The 13,261-nt window shown below is 48.6% G+C and overlaps 1 protein-coding gene and 1 long non-coding RNA gene across 5 annotated transcripts in view; one reads left to right on the top strand and one right to left on the bottom strand.

Annotated features, from left to right (window-relative positions):
- LOC109966598 (uncharacterized) lies at nucleotides 1–2,915 on the bottom strand. Its single transcript, XR_002275799.1, has 3 exons — nucleotides 2,835–2,915; nucleotides 618–761; nucleotides 1–476 (listed from the first exon to the last, which is right to left on the bottom strand). It is a non-coding gene; the product is annotated as an uncharacterized LOC109966598 (long non-coding RNA).
- Nucleotides 2,916–3,037: 122 nt separating this feature from the next.
- The window catches only part of npas3 (neuronal PAS domain protein 3), a 276,234-nt gene continuing 266,010 nt past the window's right edge, over nucleotides 3,038–13,261 (top strand). The window contains exons 1-3 of one of the 4 annotated variants that reach the window (XM_020611538.1): nucleotides 3,038–3,178; nucleotides 10,548–11,068; nucleotides 11,242–11,554. In XM_020611538.1, the coding sequence (XP_020467194.1) occupies nucleotides 11,355–11,554 (200 nt within the window). In that variant the 5' untranslated portion in view covers nucleotides 3,038–3,178; nucleotides 10,548–11,068; nucleotides 11,242–11,354. Of the gene's footprint in view, nucleotides 3,179–3,256; nucleotides 3,458–10,547; nucleotides 11,069–11,241; nucleotides 11,555–13,261 lie in introns of those variants that run through there. The other 3 variants (XM_020611533.1, XM_020611534.1, XM_020611535.1) reach the window with 3 other exon arrangements.

Raw genomic sequence — 13,261 nt, 5'->3', positions numbered from 1 at the left:
AGAGCACATAATGCAACAGCATATATACTGTGAACAATAAAATAATAATACTAATGAAAACAGACTGAACAGTTTGCTGATGTTCACTGGAAACATCTTCTCATAACAGTTTAAAAACTCCTCCAGGGCTCGTCACACTTTCCTCCAGTTGCATTTCCTGTTGCAAATTAATAAAATGTAGACATCATTTTTGGAAACAAATATAAATACGGTGAATTTCACATGCAAATAAGTAAACCAACAGAAATAGTAATAATAGACTAGTATTACATCGGGGACCATTGAAGGACTAAGAGATGAAGACAGTTTTGTCTGAAGGACAGAAACCAGCCTCAGACAGTGAGAGTGACGCCGCCGCCTCCACAGGAGCTGCTCATGAAGGATTGGCCGTCGGACGCTCGGCTCTTCTGGTATTCAGACAGGGGAGGAAAACACTCACTCGCCCACGGGATGCAATCACTGTTCACTGAAACACTCTGAATGAAAGTTACATTTAAAAGTATTTGTGTTATTAGAATGCTGCAGGGTGGGGATGTGTTTCAAACCATTTGCATCAGTGTTGAATGAAAATGAGCCGACGTGTGTGTTCAATCACACGCACACGCAGAGTAAAGCACCTTCTCGAGCCTCTCTCCACCCTGTAATGATCTTCTAGTAGCGCAGCGGAAAGCCTCCGCAATCCCTTCTTCATTTTCCTCTCCTCTTCTCCCTGATGAGCAGAGCATCCCTTCATCATCAGCTGCACCATAATGTACTTTAGTCTGGGGATGACAGGAGAAAATGGAAGGAGATTGAAAACAGATTCACTCAGAAGCTGATCCCACATTAGGGGGTGTATATAATACGCTGAAGTCATCAGGAGTTTGTTCGCAACAATCAGAGTGATCCATTGATGATCGACGCCCTGCAGATGAACAGAGGTTTACACCGACTGCAGGAGGGAGGGAGCGTCGGGGGGTTCTCACCCACACAGAGTCCGGCTGAAACACCACTGACCTAAACATCTGACCCAGGTCAGAGCCGTAGCTGCAGCTCAGGGCGCTGAGGTCATATGTGTAGTTCCACCTATGAGTTCTATGAGTCCAGACTGTCTGACTCTGCTGAGGCCTTTAAATCCAAACTTAAAATTCACCTGTACACCTTCCCTCTCAGCTGCTGCCATGGGCCTGACTCCTCCTGACCCTGTGCTAGTTACCGTTCCCCAGCTGGAGGGTCAGTCTCAGTCTCTAATAAATCCACAGACACTGACAAGTGAGAGAAGACACAACCAGCAGGGTCACTGATCAGCTGATCACCGTCCTGATCATCTGATTGATCAGTTTGTCCCCAGAATGTCAGACACTGGGGAAAAGTCCCACTGTGACTCTCCAGAGCCAAAGGTGGCGTCTCCACACGTCTCGTTGTGTCCAACCAACAGATCCACAGAGACTCAGCTGATTCTCATGTCTGACAAAGAAAAGCATCAGCTCCTCACATTAAAGAAGGTGGAACCAGAACATGTCGGTGACTGTTGCTTCTAAATAGCTGAGGTTCATTTTCTACCAGTGAACTGACTCATGGCTGCAGCTCTAGGTCACTGAATGGCTTCATGAGGACGACACGGGGTCGGACGCCGTGGGTCGGACACAGGGGGTCAGACACAGGGGGTCAGACACAGAGGGGTCGGAGACAGAGGGGTCGGACACCGTGGGTCGGACACAGGGGGTCAGACACAGGGGGTCGGACACAGGGGGTTGGAGCTGTAGTCAGTACAGTCTAGTTCATGTTCTCCTGCAAACCTTCCTGCATCCCTCTGGCCCCGTCTGTGTGCTGCCTCCAGGCTGTGCCCCTCTCTCTCCTCCATGTCCATCGCCCGTCCTGGCTGTGCTGGTCCTCGTCCTTCAGCGGTCCCAGACACTTGTCTCTCTCTGAGTGCTCATGATGTCCTTCCCTTTGTCTCCTTCTGTGTGTTTGTTCCTCTGTCCTTTATGTGTGAACTTCTAGTCCTCTTTCCAGGTCTTTGTCTGGAGACGAGGCCTGTCGGTGGCACCTGCAAGTAGCTCAGTGTCCTCGAGGATCATATATGTTTACAGTTTGTAATGTTGTCATTGTGGTTGTTATTCTGTACACACAGCATCTACTTCCTCTGTTGGACTCGTGTGTACAGTATTTCTGAAATCCTAGTTATGACCATTCCCATAACAGAACATCACTGTGCACGTTAGCTCATTACTCCTACACTGAAAACACTGTGTCCTGTTGCGTCTGTGAGTTCTGTTCAGACTCTCAGTTCATTTCTGAATAATTCCACCACAGTCAGCGTATTCTGCTTTATCACAACTTGGGCCAAATGTAAATGGTCTTATATTTGTACAGCACCTTTCTGTCCTTTACAGAACACTCAAAGCGCTTTCACACTATTTGGCCATTCACACATCCACACACTGGTGACATCACCGGGAGCAACTTGGGGTTCAATGTCTTGCTCAAGGACACTTCGACATGTGGACTGGACAAGCTGGGAATCGAACCGGTTAGGAAACGACCTGCTCTACCTCCTGAACCACAGCCGCTCCCAACTACTACTAATGTTAGTAGTTTTGTTTCATAGTCTTGTTGTTTGGACGTTTATCTGTTTGTGTTATATTGTACATTTGTATATTAATAAGAAGAAGAAGTGCTGCATTCAAAGAGAAGACAGTGGGACACTGAGGACCAACAAGAGGCAAATGTCAGTGTTTGAGCCTGGTCCACGTTTCCTGTTAAGGCTCATGGCCACTTTAAATCATATTTGGATAAACTGAGGGATTCTGACCTCCTTAATCAGTGACCACAGTCCTAGTTTTGTAACTAACCTGTAGAATCCTACTGGAGTATCTGACAAATGCATTGTCACAAAAAAAATCAGCCGTTTCTTCACGAAAAGTTTCCGTTTGGGAGGGAAATGGGTTGTTTCCACACACACAGCTGGCCACGACCCGCTCCGACGGATCAAGACCGTAATCATTCACACCTGTGGAGGAGAACGAGGGGACCGACGTGAGAGTGGGTCAGAGAACGACAACATGGCTTCATTTGTGTTTGTTTTCAAGAGCTTCCGAGGCACAGTTTCATCTCAGTGCGTTGAACAGCGGCCAGCGACACACTTTCTGTGCTCCAGGTGATGGTAGAGGAAGCATGTGCACACTCACCTGAACAGGTAAGTCCGACACATGTGATCTACGGTGGGTGTAGATGTATGTTGTGCTACATGTTTCTAGTTTGTAGAAACCCGACGTCACTATGAGGTTACAGATACACACCAGAAGTCTGGAGGATTTCAGCTCAGCTTTAGTTTGAGTTAACATGAGAATTGATTCCCACTTCATTTCACTGCATTCGTTCAGCGTGAGGTCAAAGGGCAGTAGGGAGTGAGACCGAGCAAAATGTCCATTAGTCGAAGCCTCGTTTACCGCCGTGTTCACCTGTGACACTACAGGTAAAAATAACTAAGAGCCGTGAAACAGTCGGTGACACTGCAGCGGTTTGTACTGAACCTGAATGCAACACGGATTGTTGACACGGTTTTATGTTGATACGTTTCATAAATTACTGTTACTTTCTGACTGCGGGATTAGCAGAGGTCAAGACTGAATGCAGGGCTGTAGCTGAGGTTGGGGTAAACCCCCTGGTGGTGGTGGTGGTGGTGGTTGTTTGTGTCATCATTCAAAATGAAGGCATCCAGCTTGACGGTGATTTCACTTCACATTTTACCATCTGAAAAATAAAACAAGTTACAGGTGAGCAACATGTCAAGTTAGAAAATAAAAAATAAGTAATAAATGTCCATACATCCATACATCCATCCATTTTCCTCCGCTTATCCGGGACCGGGTCGCGGGGGCAGCAGTCTGAGCAAAGATGCCCAGACCTCCCTCTCTCCAGACACTTCCTCCAGCTCCTCCGGGGGAATGCTGAGGCGTTCCCAGGCCAGCCGAGAGACATAGTCCCTCCAGCATGTCCTGGGTCTTCCCCGGGGCCTCCTCCCGGTGGGACATGCCTGGAACACCTCCCTAGGAAGGCGCCCAGGAGGCATCCGAAACAGATGCCCGAGCCACCTCAGCTGGCTCCTCTTGATGTGGAGGAGCAGCGGTTCTACTCTGAGCTCCTCCCAGGTGACCGAGCTCCTCAACCCTATCTCTAAGGGTGCGCCCGGCCACCCTGCGGAGAAAACTCATTTCGGCCGCCTGTATCCGGGATCTTGCCCTTTCGGGCATGACCCAAAGCTCATGACCATAGGTGAGAGTCAGAACATAGATTGACCAGTAAATCGAGAGCTTCGCCTTACAGCTCAGCTCCTTTTTCACCACGACGGACCGGTACATCGACCGCATTACTGCAGAAGCTGCACCGATCCGCCTGTCAATCTCCCGTTCCATCCTTCCCTCACTCGTGAACAAGACCCCAAGATACTTGAACTCCTCCACTTGAGGCAGGAACTCTCCACCAACCTGAAGGGAGCAAACCACCCTTTTCCGACTGAGAACCATGACCTCGGATTTGGAGGACAGTGACACCTGGAGTAATAAATGTAAAAAGCAGTAAACTGGGTCAAAGGCCCCTGACGCTCCATGTCCAGGGGGCCCCACGCTCGCTGACTGTGTAGCTCTAAACACTGTTGCCCCCAGATGTTATGTCATCTGATTCTGATGTGCACTGCTTCCTGCTGTCAATCCCACAATGCACTGCTCTGTATTTTACAGATGACTGGCTCTGGCAGTGTTGGGGTCGTTACTTAATATACTTTCCAGAGCAGTAACTAGTAGGCCTGTCTTTCAGTACTTCCTGTTGCGGCTCCCTGCTCCAAGCCCATTGGCTCCTGTCTTTGAAAACTCCTCACAAAAACACAGGATTGGCCGTAACGTGACTGCAGACAGGTGAAGTGAACAACAGAACAAGAACTTAGTCCACGCTGGGTCCTCTGGGGATGTGCGGCAGCAGGACGGTGAGACCCCTTGGACGGCAGATTTTCTGTTGGACACATTCACTGGTCTCAGTTTACTCATGAGGTTTCTTAACCATAGGAAAAGCAGAAACGCTGTCGCCCCATTATGAGACTTGCACAGCAGGCTGAGAAAACAAAGCTGCTGCTGCTTTGGACAGTTTCAGAGCAGTGGTTGTCTGACGGCAGAGTGTGGCTTCGTTAAAGCAGCAGAGGAACCTGGTGGTTGGAACCGTGTGTGTGTGTGTGTGTGTGTGTGTGTGTGTGTTTATGAGTGTTTTTAATATGGATTCATAGTTTTGGCCTGATTGCATTTTCACATCAGTCGTCAAAATGCATTTAAAAAACAATTTGATATTAGACAGCAAGAGGCCAAGAGCCGCTCCGAACGGCTGAATAAATAACAGCAATGATGGAGGCAGCATCGACCGGAGCCCACGATCAATCATTAGCATACGTAAGGAAGTGTGTGTGTGTGTGTGTGTGTGTGTGTGTGTGAGAGGGGATAAAAAGAAGACACAAAGTTGATTTCAGTGATGTCTATTATCAATCATTTGCATGTGGAGGTGTGTAGATGCGCAGGAAATGAGTGTGTGTCTTCAAAATGCTCCATCTGTAATTCCTCATAGCAGTTAATTCATCATCTGTGCTGAGGCGTCAGGGCGTCTGCAGGCGGTGAGGACTAATATTTCAGCTCCCATTACAGTTGCAGAGCAGAGAGCCGAGGCTCTGCTTTGACCTGCGCCCTCAGCCGGGGGAATCGCAGCCTGACCCCATCCATCAGCGTGGGAAGAGGGGAAATATTAAGAGGGTAACATTATTAGTTGGATTACAGGGGGAGAGATTTAGCTGTCATTTTCGGGCAGGGGGGGCGCCTGTCTCCGGCTTTCTGTCCGGCCTGTCACCTGACTGGCCGGCCAGGCCACCTGTCTGTCTCCCTGAGACCACTACGAGGACAGAAACTTCAGTGACACACATTTAGAGTGAAGTGTCTTTTGTCCTTCTAGACTAACAAAAAGCTGATGACTCAAACTGGAATAAAGGAATCTACAGTTTTGCAGGGACGGGTTTCATTTCTCTCTTTTCTTAAACTCATTTTGTGTCGTAGATGTTTAGTCTCTTTACTCATTTAGTGTATTTTCACTTGTTTGTGTGTCTTTGTGGTTGCTTTGTGTCTAGTTGTTTCTATCTGTGGCCATTCGATTGACTTTCCAACAGCAGAGTAAGACCCACTGTGAACCGGGGTCGGGCCTGTTCTGCCCCTGTTTTGTTGGACTGAGGTGAGGCCACTCACACATGAGCTAAGTGGAGGTGTCACGCTCTAGAAATGTAAAGTTAAAGTGTTAGCTACGCTCGCCATCTATCACAGTAAGGCCTTTAGTTCATTGGTCTTATTTTGTTGAAAACTGTAAGTTTGTGTCTTCAGTCGGGTCTTTAGGACAAAAACCGATTTCTGTGTCAGCTGCTGTCTGTCACCCAGGATGGGGAGAAGAAATCAAATGAGGAAACAGAGACATGATCTTTAACGGACTGATGGCCGGCTTAATAGAAAGGCATGCGTGTCTGCAGAAATGACAGGCTGCCTCCAGAATGGATGTAGAGAGACACGACGGGGAATTATTGACTTGTTGTGTTTTTATAGCAAGTCAGAGAAACTGATGACAGCTGATTTCTGTGTGTGTGTGAGAGAGGTTGCTGTGCGTGAGAGAGAGTGTGTGTGTGTGTGTGTGTGTGTGTGTAAATTAGAGAAAGTTGTGGTGCGGTCGTGGCTCAGGAGGTACAGCGAGTCATCCCCTAGCTGCAGGGCTGGTGGTTCGATCCCCCTCCAGTCCACATGTATTGTGTCCTGGGACACTGATGGTGGTGGTGGTGGTGGGTGGGGGGGGTTCACAGTGGGTCTTACTCTTACACTCTTACACAAACACACATACAGTTCAGTCCTAATTCTTCTGTGCCGTTTGCCACAGGTTCTAAACCCTGATGTTTCAGGGAAAAGCCAGGATTCTGTCTTTAGTTTCAAATATTTAAACCCTGTGCTTCATCTAGTTCTTCCCAGTTCTTCTAGGTTTTGCTGGTTTCTGTATGTTTATAAGATAATCAAAGGGGGGCGGCAGGGTGCCACAGCCCCCCCAAGCAAACATTAACATTATAAATAATAATAGCATTCATTATATAGATATGAAGTTAGCTGGGGTGAGAGTAGAGGATGCCAAGAATAGAGTTAGGTGGAAATGGGTGATTCGCTGTGGTGACGCCTAACAGGAACAGCCAGAAGAAGAAGAAGAAGAAGAATAGCATTGATTATTAATAATCTATTAATTCAAGGCATTTTTCTCACCCTACTGTGAGGCTGTTCATCCACCCCCCGTGTGTGAAACATGGAAACTTTGTGTGGCGGTAGTTGCAACTGGGTTTGGGTTTGTCACTCACCTGTGTCACTGTGAGGCCCTTGTTCCTTTACTGAACATCCAGTATGTAGCTACTATAAAGTCGAGGTGTGACTATGGCAGATTTTCATACTTGATGCTACAGGCACATTTCAGTTAGTGCTGGAAATGTCTGAGCCCTAATGGCACCTGAACGCACCACGACATCAGGAGAAACTTTTGTGTTTGCGGAGGTTGAGGGTGTGTTGTTTGGCTGCCGGAGCTCCGGCTGACTGTGTGTTTGTGTGTTGTCCTGAGGGATAACAGCAGGTTGACTGTCCTGATTCTGTCTGCTGCACTTCACCTGGTCACAGCTCACTAACACAGCCTGGAATGTAAACACACGCAGCACTAACACAGGCAGACCCACACAGATGCACACTCTGCAGAGGCTGCTTGTGTCAAATGCATAATGCACATCATGAGCCGGTGGTCATGTGGTTGTACTTAGAAAATGCAAGGACACACATCACATTAAACACACATACAGTTCAGTCCTAATTCTATAAGGGGGTCTAGCATGTCTCCCCTGAAACCTCCAGTCCAATTCATTTGATTTCATTACAGCGAGAGCGAGAGGTAAACTGTATTGTGGGTGAGCGAGGCTGGGCTGCGGCGGTGGTTTTCATTAGGAGCTGCTGCTTAGAGCTGCGATCCAATTTAGACTGCAGGCTGGCAGAGGCGAGCTGTGTGTTTTTATTGGTATTTAATCAGCTCAATTGGGACGTTTTATTAGTGCAGTGCTTTGTTTCGGAGGACAGACGAGAACTGTAGGTTATTAGGGGCTCTCAGAGTGAGGCGTGGAGTCTCTGCGGGGGTCCTGGAGGGCTCTCTGCAGGTTCACGGGAGGATGAAATATTGAAAATGTGCCTCAATAAGGAGGAGGAGCACAGTAAAGCCAGCTAAGTTGGGTGTTCGATTCCCTGTGCTGAAAACGTCAGGATGCAAATGAGAGCTTTAGTTCCAGAGCCCGAGTTGATCCTCAGAAGGTGGAGCCACAACTGGGAGTATGTCAAAGTTGAATCACACAGAAGAAGCCAAAGGAAGAAAAGACATGCCAGTGATGTGCTGGAATCCATTTACAGGAAGTTCACCCTGTTGGCTGCTCTGCTATAGGCTAGCATGGTACATATACACCGAATATGAGCAGCGCTAATAGCAAAGAGTGACTGAGTGGACTTCTTCTTAATTATTAAAATGCAGCAGCCTCTTACCAAAATATATGTTGGACACGTTCACCAATAACACCATTTGGTTTTGACCTTTTTCTTCTTGTTGGGTGACCCGGTTTCTGTCCTGAGTGAGCTCCCCAACACATTCAGCTACGTTAAAGAACTGAAGCTTGAATCTTGAGACACAGGAGACGTTGAGGCAGTGTCTCGGTGCTGCAACAACCAACCTGCCGAGAGAAGCTGTCTGCAAGTGTATCCACAGGAAGTGGTGCTGTTTTAAAAGTGAACAGGGAAATCACAGCAAATACGACTGCATTTTTATGACGTTCACTGATGAACCCTGGACAGGTCGCCAGTCTGTCACAGGGCTGACATGTAGACAAACAACCACACACTCACTCCTATGGGTGATCTAGAGTCACCAGTCAACCTAAGCTGCATGTCTTTGCACTGTGGGAGGAAGCTGGAGAGAACCCATGCAGGCACAGGGAGAACATGCAGACTCCACACAGTCGGCCAGGGCTCGAACCCAGAACCTTTTTGCTGTGAGGTGACAGGCTAACCACTGCTCCACCCACTTTGGAAAGTCTGCTTTGAAGCACAGACAGGGAGGCTGATGCTAAGCAATAGGCTAAGAGATTGACACGTCTGAACATGTCAGTCTCTTAAAAAAGCCAGTAAGTGCTCGTTTAACATTTCTTTAAAGAACCGACTGTTCTGCCAGTCGTGACCACAGTCACCCAAACTGGACCAAACCAGGCTAATCAGTCGCTCTTGTGACCATGAGTGTGTTTTTGTCTGGCATTGGGATGAGCAGCAGGTTCTGTTGTTAGTCTGACAACAAGGTCCACTTCCTGGATCCACATCCTCACATCACATTCATCACTGGGTGAAGTTGCTCTGTACAACTGGAAGTAACAGGGTGCAATCAGCCCAGTGTGACATTGAGGATGGCTGGGACGTGGTTCTGGATGTGTCCAGGAAATCCTCAGATGCCCTAATGTGAACGGCGTTGATTTCATGTGATGCCAACAGAAATCATAGGTTCCTTTTTTGTACAAAGTCTGGATTTGGCAGTGACACCACAGGAACCACGGCCACTAGAAACACAACAATACAGTGATTGAGAGGTTTTTATTGTAGTTGAATTTAGTGACCAAACAACTGTGAGACGTGGACAGTTCAGAGAACTGAGCTGAGAGGGAGAAGGTGGAGAGTTTGAGTGAGAGAGGGGAGGAGGCGGTGAGAGAGAGAGAGAGAGTGAGAGAGAGTGAATGTGACTTAATTGAGGAGTCTGATCACACACAGTGAGAGGAGAGCAGAGCTGCTGCAGCTGGACACACTTCACACACTCGCACACACCTGATTCACTCAAACGCACCTCATTCATTAACAGACACTGACACTTTTTTGACTTCAGCTCCGTGCGTCTTTTTGGCCACACAAATCAAATGAAGCAGCCCCTCTTCTGTGGCTTCATTCCCACGCTGCCACAGTAACACTGGGAATACTGGAAGTCCCGAGGTTGAAATAAAATTCTTATCCACTTCCTGTGAGCTTAAAATGCGTGGATTTGATATGAAGGTTGCAACAGAGCGCGATGGAGTCTGCTCCAAAATCAAGGCTTTGGAACTGCTGCGCGTTTTGTTCAAGTTCTAAGGCTCGTTCACTTCAAACTCGGTTCCCCTCGTTTCCTCGAGGAAGTTTTGATGTAGACCTGTTTATTTAGCCATTGAACTCCATCTGAAGACTTAACGAGGTAAACACATCGCTAATGAACACGAGCTCTTTTCTCTGAAACGGGCTCATTGTTGTGGGCGCTGCCGTTGATACAAGTCCAGTTTACAGCTCCCGCGTTATTTGGCACAGTAAAGCCAGAGGAAATGTCCTCCCGCTGAACAAACAGCACTATCACTCAATCTCTCTCTCTCTCTCTCTCTCCCCACCTCCCCTCTCTCTCCTCTCTCTCTCCCTGCATGTGGAGCGCAGAGGACAGCGCGCACACACGCAGGCGCTCGCTGACATACCAACACACACTCTGGCTCTGCCGCCGCCGCTGTTCCACTGTCATTGCTGCGCTCGTGCTGCTAAGAACCGCGCGCTCACTGACCCAACGACCGCATTCCTCTAGCTCCTCGGTTCCCACCACAGACACCCACCGACCCACCGCGGACATCAGGCGGAGGACAGCGGGGACACGATGCCTTTCTCGGGTGGAGAACTGGCGGCGGTGCCCGCGTGAGAAAGGAGAGTCCGGAGCTCCTGCAACGGGAGAAGACAGCACGGACATGACTGTTCTTCTGTCTTCAGTCGGTGACAAAATCCCCTCTTAGGTCCACCGATCCATTGATCCCATTGATTGTTGAGTAGGAGAAGAGAGAAGGAGGAGACCGCGCGCACCCGAGGAGGCACCGGGACCATGATCCGGAGCAGCACGGGGATGATCTCTGAAGGATAGAGTCAATAAGAAGGAGAGGAAACCTCAGAAGCAAACGGTTATGATCTTTTCTGTGAGTGCGCTAAACATTCACTAGCCCCCGTTTGTCTGTTAGTTCGTTGGTTGGTGACTGATTATTTGTTTTGCGCACCGAGACCATGAGCCGGATTTGCTTGAGAGTTGTGTCCGAAGTCTAAAGAAGAATAAAAACAAGAAAAGAATATTGTTGTTTATCTTCCATTGCAGAATCAACGCCTCTATTCATCCCAGTGATTGGTGACAGGTCTGTGTTGGGAGGAAGAAGGAAAAGCCGGGGGACGTTAAACTAGACGCGAGTGCGCATCGGACAGGCCGGAGCCATGATCAGGATCTTTCCGGATTTCAGCGTCCAGGTGACGGCTTCGGGAGCCGGCGGAGCCGGGGCAGGAGGCGTAGGAGGAGGCGGCGGAAGCGGTGGGATGGTGACGGGACCCCCGGTGGGTCGGGTACCCGTGCCGGTGCCCGGAGCCACGAACGGGACCCCGCAGAGCGTTCAGGGAATCGCCGCCTACCAGCAAAGGTATGTCGGGAGCTGCAGGAGAACGACCTGCAGAGTCTAAGTGTTGCGGACAGGTGCTCATCTAAAAGTGAGAAAAGCTGCACATTCACACTTCAGGAAGATCCTTGATTGTTCCTGTGGTGTGTTTCTGCTGCTCGAAAGAGAGTTTTCAGTTTGGTGTGTTGCTCCTGTTCAGATCTGACCGTGATGTTTCTGTGGGATCCCCCTGAATCGGTAGCAGGAGGAACAGTGCACCCATATGGGACGTTTCTGTGTCCGGGTGCAGCTGGGCATCTCTAACTCAGTGGGCTCCTTTGATTTGGTATTTTTCAAAGTTTTTATTTATTTCTTTTTTTATATGAAGTGACACCCAGTTGGTATTTTAAATCAAAGCTTTAAAATCATCCCTAACCTCAGGCTGCAGCCATGTCATTCTGCTCCATGTGAAAACCCGATGGAGAGTGTTTCATTGTTATCGGCAACGGTCTGTGTTTGGGATGGATGTTAGAAAAATGAGGCCTTTGCCCAGTTACTTGGCAATATGGTGAATTTGATGCCACACCAGAGACTTAAATTCAGTATCCACAGTCAGTTTAGAAGCTTACAAGTAGAGACACTGGGATGAAGCAGCAGAGGAGAAGTGAAGGGAATCGGGTTGGGGTGGTTTAGTGGAAATAGAGGAAGGAGGTTCAACTATTTAAACTGAAATAAAGAGTGAAGTCCAGGTAATTCAGTGGAAAAACCCCAGATGAGGTTCTGCTAATTCACTTGAACCACAGGAGGTAATTTATTGGAAATAGAGGACCGAGTTATTTCAGTAGGGGAGAGAAATGTGAGTGTTCACGAAGCCGCGGCTCTTTAAGTCCAACCTGTTTTCTGGTGACAGTTCACTCCATCCGTCCCCCTCTTGTGTCCTTATTTCCCCTCCACTCTGAATGATCGCCTCCCCATCCAGCTGCTCAGTAGGGTTGGTTTTTCTAATCATCTAAATCCATGGGGGGGCCACAACACACACACACACACACTCTCTTTCCTTATTACCTGAAAGGCTCTCTGTATTATGGAGCGCGGCTGTGTGTGTGAAGTCTAAAAGCTGTGGGGAGCAAACATGACATAAATCAGAGCCGGGCCTCTCAGAGTGCACCCAGAGCACCTCAGCCCTCTAGCGCCACAAACACGAGCAGAATAAGGGCCGTATTGTTATTTAAAGCAGGGCTTCTGGTGCACACAGAGCCCAGACTCCCATTCAGGGGAGGTTTGGGTGACGACTGGATGTTTGTGTCCACATGTAGAGGTGTGGTTTGACACGTTCTCGGATCATTTGTCCTGATGTAAACCTTACAGGAATTTAACCGTGTCGTCATCTGGCAGCTGAAGACCCTGTGAGGGCCCCGGACCCCAGGTTGAGAGCAGATGGTTTGAGACACAGGCTTAAACAATATCTACTTGAAAGATGGACTTCACCAAGAAAGGTTTGATTATTAGCTTCTAGTTTTCCAAAGGCTACAGAAGCTTGTTCCTTTTTGGTCAAATCCTCCTGCAGCTTCATCGCCCGTCGTCTAGCTGCCCTTCTCTCCATACATAATGTTTCTCCCAACAAACAGCTGGGAGCTAATATGTTTATACATTACGCTCCATTATCCACGTCGCCTCCGTTTGACTGCTCTCAGTAAGCAGAGCTGAGATGGAGAGGGAAGTGGCAGGCGGGCCCCCTCCGGGCAGCAAGGG

The sequence above is a fragment of the Monopterus albus genome, unplaced genomic scaffold, assembly GCF_001952655.1.
Source record: "Monopterus albus unplaced genomic scaffold, M_albus_1.0 scaffold115.1, whole genome shotgun sequence".
Lineage (NCBI taxonomy): Eukaryota > Metazoa > Chordata > Actinopteri > Synbranchiformes > Synbranchidae > Monopterus > Monopterus albus.
Note: the sequence above shows the minus strand (reverse complement) of the source record. Positions and strands in the feature narration are given on the sequence as shown.